We start from the raw sequence: 7,832 nt of genomic DNA, 5'->3' as shown, positions 1-7,832 counted from the left end.
CTCTCCTTCATTTCTTTTTTTTTCTCCATCTCCAGTCGCTGCTTTTCCTCACGCAGCCTGGAACGGGAAATAGCATTCAGGAAGAGGAGGGGTTTTCACATGACATCGGAGTAGCATCGCTCATTCAGTCATTAATTTATAATGTGTATTGTAAAAAACAAATATCTAAAAATGAAGGTGTATGTTCAGTAACAAACCTGCTCCTCTTCTCCTTGTTCTGAATATGCCTCAGTTTCTTCAAAGTGTCTTCAGGGATGCTCTCGATTTCGTCGAGCAGCAAAGACATTTGGTACTCAACACAAGCCAGCTTCTCGATGGTGCTGAGGTTGTTCGGACGGCTATCAACGCAGCTTGAATATAGTTCTGCTACCATGCTATCCAGATCGTCCGACACCTTATCCTGGAAGTAAGAGGATTGTTGATAGAGGAGGCAGGAAACAAGGAACAACAGAAGAGCAGGGATCAAACTTAGCAATGCTGGATTAATGGGTGTTGGAATCACCAAATGTGACTTTTGGATTTGAAATAGGGTGACATGTAAAACAGTGCAACCTGCACATTGTGTCTTCTTACCTCGTTCTGTGTTTTCATTGATTCGTAGAGCTGAACCTTCTGTTTGAACAGCGCAGCTCTCTCCTGTTCCATGACAATTTTGCGCTTCATGTCATCTACCTGCAACTTCAGCCTCTCTTCACTGGTTTTACTTTGGACAGAGAGAAGGTAGAATTGGGTGGAAGGTTTTGTATTTAGTATTTTGTGCCTTTTGTGTCTATACATTATCCAGTGTGCTGTTTATCCCAAGCTGCCTTATGTGCTTTATGTTACATGCTTTTTTGTTGTGGTTTCTCCCTTTTTTTCTCTTTTCTCTTGAAATGTTAATCAAGCTTTGTTAATTGCTGTATTTTGTGTCTGCATTTTGTGTTATTTTTAACTTTTAAAATCAGTCAGTCAGGTACCAAAATTTAAAACAAGCCTCAAGATACACTGTATGCGATTCTCACATTTTCTCCTTGGCTATCTCAATGTCGGCCTCCAGTGTCTCATCCACAGGGGTGCAGTTCTCAGTCAGAGACAGGATCTGGTCCGTCAGAATTGATAACTGAGCCGCCAACTGCTGGGGATCAGAGAAGTACAGCTCTGGCTTCTCCTGCAGAAAGGAAGGACATGACACCACAGCGTGAGCACTGCAAATAAACACTCAAGATGAAGAGATGTTACCTGTGTCATCTTTGATTTTAACTTCAGGAAACTTGACCTCATATCCTGTGCTGTCCACATCCAGGGTAGAATCCTTGACCCTGAAATGCCAAAGAAAGAGTTTAAGCTCAGGAGACGTTAACGTGCAACAATATGTGCGTGTATATTGTTATGTTGCACGAGGCTTTCTGTGTAGTTTTCTTAATAAGCTGGAAAAATGTTTTCATAATGATCATCAAACATATCTAGAGAAATAAAATGGAATCAAATTGTGAAATTATGCTCAAATTAAAATGTGAAAATGTGGTGGCATGCAGCTAAAATGGGCAGTTACATCTATAATTCATTTGATCGAGGATTTATTGAATATTATTATTATTATTATCATTATTATTATTGAATTTCCCTTCTGGGATAAATAAAGTATTTTTCATTTGCTGTGTTTCTTTTAATTATTTATTTATTTTTTATTAATGTGAGGTTTGGATTACTGATTGTGTTNGCCACCGTTCCTACAGCCATCAAGAAGATAATCACCATGTTGTAGTCCAACACTGGCTCATTGGGTGCGTACATTGCAACCTGTCGTCCTTTACCAAAGGTCTGTAGAAGTAAAGAACAGCATCACATAAGGTGTAAGTTAACAATTCTGAGTACATTGGATTTTTTTTTTTAATTTGCACAGATTTAAAAAACACTATATGATGAGAGTATATGTGCTTTTAGTGTTTCGATGAGTGTATGCACATAAATGTGAAAGAGAGAAGCATCAGTTTGACCCCACAGGTCACCAGTTCTTTGAGTGTCTCGTGGTCACCCTCTCACCTTGCTAATGTCCAGCATATCAGAGTAGCTGAGAAGTGCTACAGGAATGTCGATCTCCTCATACTGAGTCTTGTTTCCTGCTGGTGGTGTCTGTAAAAAAAAAAAAACAAAAAACATATTTCTGTTTTCCGATGGACCAAACTCAGTTAAATCCCGACACACAGTGACTGCAGACAACTGTCTTACCAGTCTGTCCTTGCTGACAATGAGCAGGCCCTTGGCACCATTAATCTGGGCCAGGCGAACCTTTTCATAGAAAGTGCAGTTGCCCCTCATCACCATGGGGATGCGGTTTGGGAAGCCTCCCTCTGGGACCTCAGAGGGCGAGCACAGGACTGATGGTGTTAAGTCATAGATCTGGAGACGTGACTACAACACAGAAAAAGTTTGCAACATTAGCCAAAGCTTCTTTAATTTATTTATGCACCAAAATACAAATCTGGTATCTTACAGAAGATAGCTGTTATATTGTTGTTTTATTCTTAGTATATTGGTTATTAAACTTTAAATGTTTCCTCATTCAGTGGAAATGAGTTGAATCATCCGTTTTTGGTTGATAATAACAACACACCTATATCCAAATATTAAATCCTTTTTATTCAAGCGTGACCTAGAAACTGTAATTCCTGCCTGTATTTGTTGTTGGGTGGATTACTGTAAATCATTATTCTTTCAAATCAGTCCTAAAGATCTCCACCATTTGGTTCAGAAAGCAGCTGCTGGACTCCTAACAGGCACTGAAAGTGGAGATCAGTTTACAGCCTCTTGTATGAGGCTTCCTGAATAAGATTTTATTGATCATCTACAAATCAGTATAAAGTCAAGTTTAGCATCATTATTCTGTGAAACCAAGAAGCAGTTTGAATTATTACTATGTCTATAGAAGCTGACTTAGTTACACTCACCTCCCATATTAATAAAATCATCCAGTCTTGTTTCCTCCAGCTAAGAACAATCTCCAAAATCAAACCAATCCTCCTTCAGTCAGACCTTGAAAGAATCATCCATGCCCTCATCTTTTCCTGTCTCGAGTACTGCAACTCCCTCTTATCTGGCATCTCACAAAAAAATCCATCTCTCGCCTCCAACTTGTTCAGAAAGCAGTAGCTAGGCTTCTTACTGGTTTTAACAGGCGACATCACATCTCCCCTTTACTGGCTTCTCTCCACTGGCTCCCTGTCCGTTTTAGAATTGATTTTAAGATTTTACTGAACACTTTTACAGCTAGCCAGGGCCTTGCCCCTGGCTATATTTTAGACATGTTAACCCCGTATACCCCAACACGCAGCCTTAGATCCTCAGGTGGGTCCCTCCTCATTGTTCCAAAGTCGAGGCTCAAATCTAAAGGCGACCAGGCCTTTTCTGTGAGGGCCCTTCAGCTTTGGAACGACCTACCTGAGGAAATAAGGCTTGCAGATTCAATATCTTCTTTTCAATCACTTCTTAAAACCCACTTTTATAGACTCGCTTTCAAGTGACGTTCTCTTTGATTTCTCTTTTAGATTTTCGCCTGTTTCTTTTCCCTTTTTTTTTATTGGTACTACCTGCTGCCCTTCTCTCTTTCTTAATCTACTTTCATCTTCAGCTTTTATCTTCATTCCCCTCTGTGATGTCGTCATTTTAATCAGTTTTACTAGTACACCTTTTAATAGTGACCCAGTCTGTTCTTTTCCATTTCTATTGTGTAATTTTATAGTTTGAGTGTTTGCCTGTACTTTTTGTACATGTTTTTTTCTTTATTACATAAAAGCAATTTGCGAATTCTGTTCTTAAAAGTGCTATACAAATAAAGTTTATTGTTATTATTATTACTTGTTGTTGCTCACTATTGACTTACTGCCTTATTGAGGTCCTGAGGTAGACGTGCCCACTGTGAGTTGAAGAATATGCAGTAATCCTTTCCTTTGCTCTTGCCCTTGTCACTGAAATGGGCCATGCCATACTCTCCCACCACCTGGAAACATGACAACAAAGTATCACTCCACAGGTCCATGAAGTATTTATAACTTTGACTTTTATAGCATATATAATACTTTACACCACTACCATTACACCAAGCAGAACTAAAACTGCTGTTGACATTTCACTGTGACACTGAACAAAATCTGGTAACAAGGACAAAGTCAAAAATGCTGGTGACATAACAGTGTGCATGGTGAATGACGACAATACTGATATTTGGAAGTATGCAATTCTAAACACACCGCTCACTGTTGTCAAGGCTGCAGCCCTCTGCAAACCCAGGAGCTACACAGCCTTTGGTAAGCAATGATCAAACTAATGATAACCCTTTAAAAATGCTTTTGGTCTATAATAAACTGATATAATAAGGAGGACTCAATATTATCAGCACCTGTATGTATAATGCACCATGGCTCAGCAGCAACACAATGCAGCCTTCTTGGGACCATAAAGCACAATGAACTTCTTCAATCAGGGTTTCTGCAAGGTGCTTAGATTTGAGGCTTTCTGAGACCTTCTCACACCACACCTCTATTTCTTAACACCATAATTCAAAAGAATGAAAAAAAGTATCCCAGTTTCTTATATGTGAACATTTTCTGGATTTGTTGCTCCTCTATTACAGTAAACTGAATATCTTTGGGTTGTGGATAAATCTAGACATGTGTCATTTTGGACTTTGGGAAACCGTGATGGACATTTCTCACAATGTTCTGATATTTTATTGGATCAAACAAATAAACGATTTATTAAAACAATATCTATGAATAGACAGTGGAAATTAGTTGCAGCACTACATTACAGAACCCAAGAGGAAATGTGTGAGAATATTGCAAGTTAAATTTAAGACTCATCGACTTCTCAGGGCTTTTTCAAAAATGAAACTGAATCCAGTGCATCGAAAGACTTTTTCGGACCCTACATAATGTGGAGGGATCAAGTATCAGCCTTCATTTGTTGCGGCCAAATGTACTAAACACTCAGTTATAACATCCTGTAGGCTACTAGTCACACCGTGTTTACAGCAATTAGTCCTAAATACATTAAACACCTACTTTACAAAAACCCTTTTGGACCTTTAACACCCAAAGCAGGCGTCAATATCTGGCGGTATACAGACAAGAGTAGAAGATTTGCTTCAGCCTGACTCGCAGGGTTCAAGTACAGTTGTTTAATTGTGTTTGGCAGGGACAATACGATCAACTAGGACATTTCTTCGTCTTAAATCTCAAATTTCAGAAGCGTTGACAAATCTTAACAACACCAGCGCAAAGTAACTTGGTCGCTAACATTCCCCGATACATGTCTGCTAAACGCTAGTAAATGCCAGTGTTGGCCTAAGAGATGCGGTGAATCAGCAGTGATCCAGCTTCATTAATGTTACATCAAAAGGTGAGTGATGTGTGGGTTTCCAGGGCCCTCGGTGATGTCCGCAAGCTAACAGTCATAGCATCCGAGCTAAAATTGCCGAAGCACGGTTGGGAAAAAAAAGCTGCCTTTGTTTATCCACCACGTGCTGCTATGCGAACTAAACACGCAGACAGACCGTTTTCAGAGAAACAGAAGCGGTCTCTCACCTTCTGGATGAGAAAAGCAGCCCAAATCAGTGTTTTGGGAACCCTCATGATGCCTAGCTTGTTGTTGTTTCCCCATCAACCAACCAAGCGCTCGGCTCGAGCCCCTCAACACGAGCCCCCACCAGCTGTTCCCATAAGACACGCCCACTTTTACGCTGAGAGGTTTATGATTGGTTGTAGCCGTCACGAGCAGATGAACATGTCTCTGATTGGCTGAAGCCCAAATCAGTCAAAACTACAACGTAAAAGCCTGGAAGTTATAGTTAAAGTTAATATAGATAAAACTACAAAAAAAATAATTACATTTTAACAAGGATTTGACAGCTTCGTTTGGAAAAATACCAGGGTGGTTGAGATTTTAAAAGGTTTAGTAAGATGACGTAATCGTGATTATGTTTTTTAGCCAAAAAAATAAAGTACCAGTCGTCATTTTTGATTAAATATTTATTTAATTACAAATATAGATCACATCTGTAAATCAATACCTTGAGTAACACAATATGTATTTAAATTAGATATCAAAAATCCAAGCAAAAGATGCTAATGTATGCATATTCACTACAAGTTTTGTCTTCTTTTTTTTATTTATCTTTCTTCATTTTCCTGTATCAACACATTAATATGAAGAGGTAATATTTTTAAAATAAAGTCCTTAATGATGAATATAGATCATAGCTCTACACCATAGACTGTATAAAAGATCTTTTATACAGTCTATGCTCTACACCAGTAACTTGGGCAATACAAACATAGACGAAGGGAGGAGAGAGGCCACAAGGGCCCGATAAAATAACTGTCTTGTCATTGGGTAGTTTCTTTGAGGAGCGCCAGCTGGTTGTTACAGCGCAGCTTTATGGGGGCGGAGTGAACACAGCATTGTGGTAGTGTTTGTGACGGGAGTGACTGGAACGTTAAACAAGCACACCTCTTCTCTCACTTCCTCTCTGCACTTACGGACACTCTGAGATGGTGAGTGTCAAATCCAAAATTAAATTGAACAGAAACGAGTTATTGATATGTTTTATCTTAACTCGTAGATTTACCCATTATCTTTACTTCATCATTTAACATTTTGATGACAAAAAGTTTATGTTATTAGGTAGTGAAGCTTATGAAACGTGCCAACTCGATCGTAGGTAACCATCAATGGGTTTCTGTATTAATGATTATGTGACACGAAATCTTGCTACGGTGTGTTTTTTTTCTTCTTCTTCTTCTTTTTTTTTTTTGAAACAAGGAAATCTGCCAACGTTAAATGAAGACACTTTACACAGAGATGTTTTGGGAGCAGCCAGGGCATTCCCAATCCCAAATTTAAGTTACCCCTGAATGGTGTCATTTAGTCTCTGTTACAGCAGCAGGGCTGCCAGTAATGTCAGAAAGAGGCGCAGCCAGCATTGTTAGTTATCTTAACCCGATTCAGGACTTTAATGTTGCCATTCGTAGAAGGTCTTTGGGGGTCCATTGGACCCCAAGAAAGAATATGTGCAAAATAATTGTTGGTATTCATTATAGGCTTTTATACAATGTTAAATACATTTTCTGATAAGCTGACACATTTTTGGCTCCAAATACATGACAAATGCCCCTCTTTTTATATTTAAAAATAAAATTAAAAAAATAACAATACCTGTCACCTAAACCAAATGGCCTGGGATCCAAAAGACCCCACAAGTCCTGAACAGAGTTAAGAGGAAGCCATGTGAGGGTCAGACCAGTGAACCAGACAGGTTCAGGGGGACAGTTCTGAGGACAGGCATCCAAAGCAGAACCAGTCTAGCAGCTGTAGCCCATCATCAGCACCAGGTGACATGCAGAGCAGGACAGACAGACATTGCTCAGAGCAAATTAGGAACAACATTGTTAATATAAAAGAGGACAGCACTGTGTTTATGTGTGTATTTACATGTATGTATCATTTTTATTTACCTTGAGCCATCAGGCTGTTATTTTAACATTAGTCTTCACACTGTGAATCAGTTTGAGTGTCATGAGTTGCTTTTGAAAGAAGCAACTATTGTACATTCCATACTGTACAAGTATGCTCTGACCAGAAACCTTTTCCAGAACATGTTTATTTTGTTAGATCTATTTAACAAGGTTAGGTATATTTTTAGTCATACAATGTGAGTACAAGTAAAGAACATTTCTTGAGAAACTGCTATAGGCTACATCTACAAACAACGCAGTAATTGGGTACCACCCAAAACATAGCATTGGCCCCCTATTGGCCCTCCCTAAAAATAAAACCTAGAATTGCCACTGCAACCA

The 7,832-nt window shown here is 39.1% G+C and overlaps 1 protein-coding gene across 1 annotated transcript in view; it reads right to left on the bottom strand.

Annotated features, from left to right (window-relative positions):
- The window catches only part of sppl2 (signal peptide peptidase-like 2), an 18,690-nt gene extending 13,057 nt beyond the window's left edge, over window positions 1-5,633 (bottom strand). The window contains exons 1-5 of the mRNA XM_008275794.1: window positions 5,562-5,633; window positions 3,860-3,976; window positions 2,209-2,391; window positions 2,023-2,112; window positions 1,780-1,800 (exon numbers count right to left, since the gene is read on the bottom strand). Of these exons, the coding sequence (XP_008274016.1) occupies window positions 1,780-1,800; window positions 2,023-2,112; window positions 2,209-2,391; window positions 3,860-3,976; window positions 5,562-5,609 (459 nt within the window). The 5' untranslated portion in view covers window positions 5,610-5,633. The remainder of the gene's footprint in view (window positions 1-1,779; window positions 1,801-2,022; window positions 2,113-2,208; window positions 2,392-3,859; window positions 3,977-5,561) is intronic.
- Window positions 5,634-7,832: the final 2,199 nt, after the last annotated feature.

This window comes from Stegastes partitus, unplaced genomic scaffold, assembly GCF_000690725.1.
Source record: "Stegastes partitus isolate 25-593 unplaced genomic scaffold, Stegastes_partitus-1.0.2 Scaffold59, whole genome shotgun sequence".
NCBI classification, from domain to species: domain Eukaryota; kingdom Metazoa; phylum Chordata; class Actinopteri; family Pomacentridae; genus Stegastes; species Stegastes partitus.
This window is presented reverse-complemented; position numbering and strand designations above follow the sequence as displayed.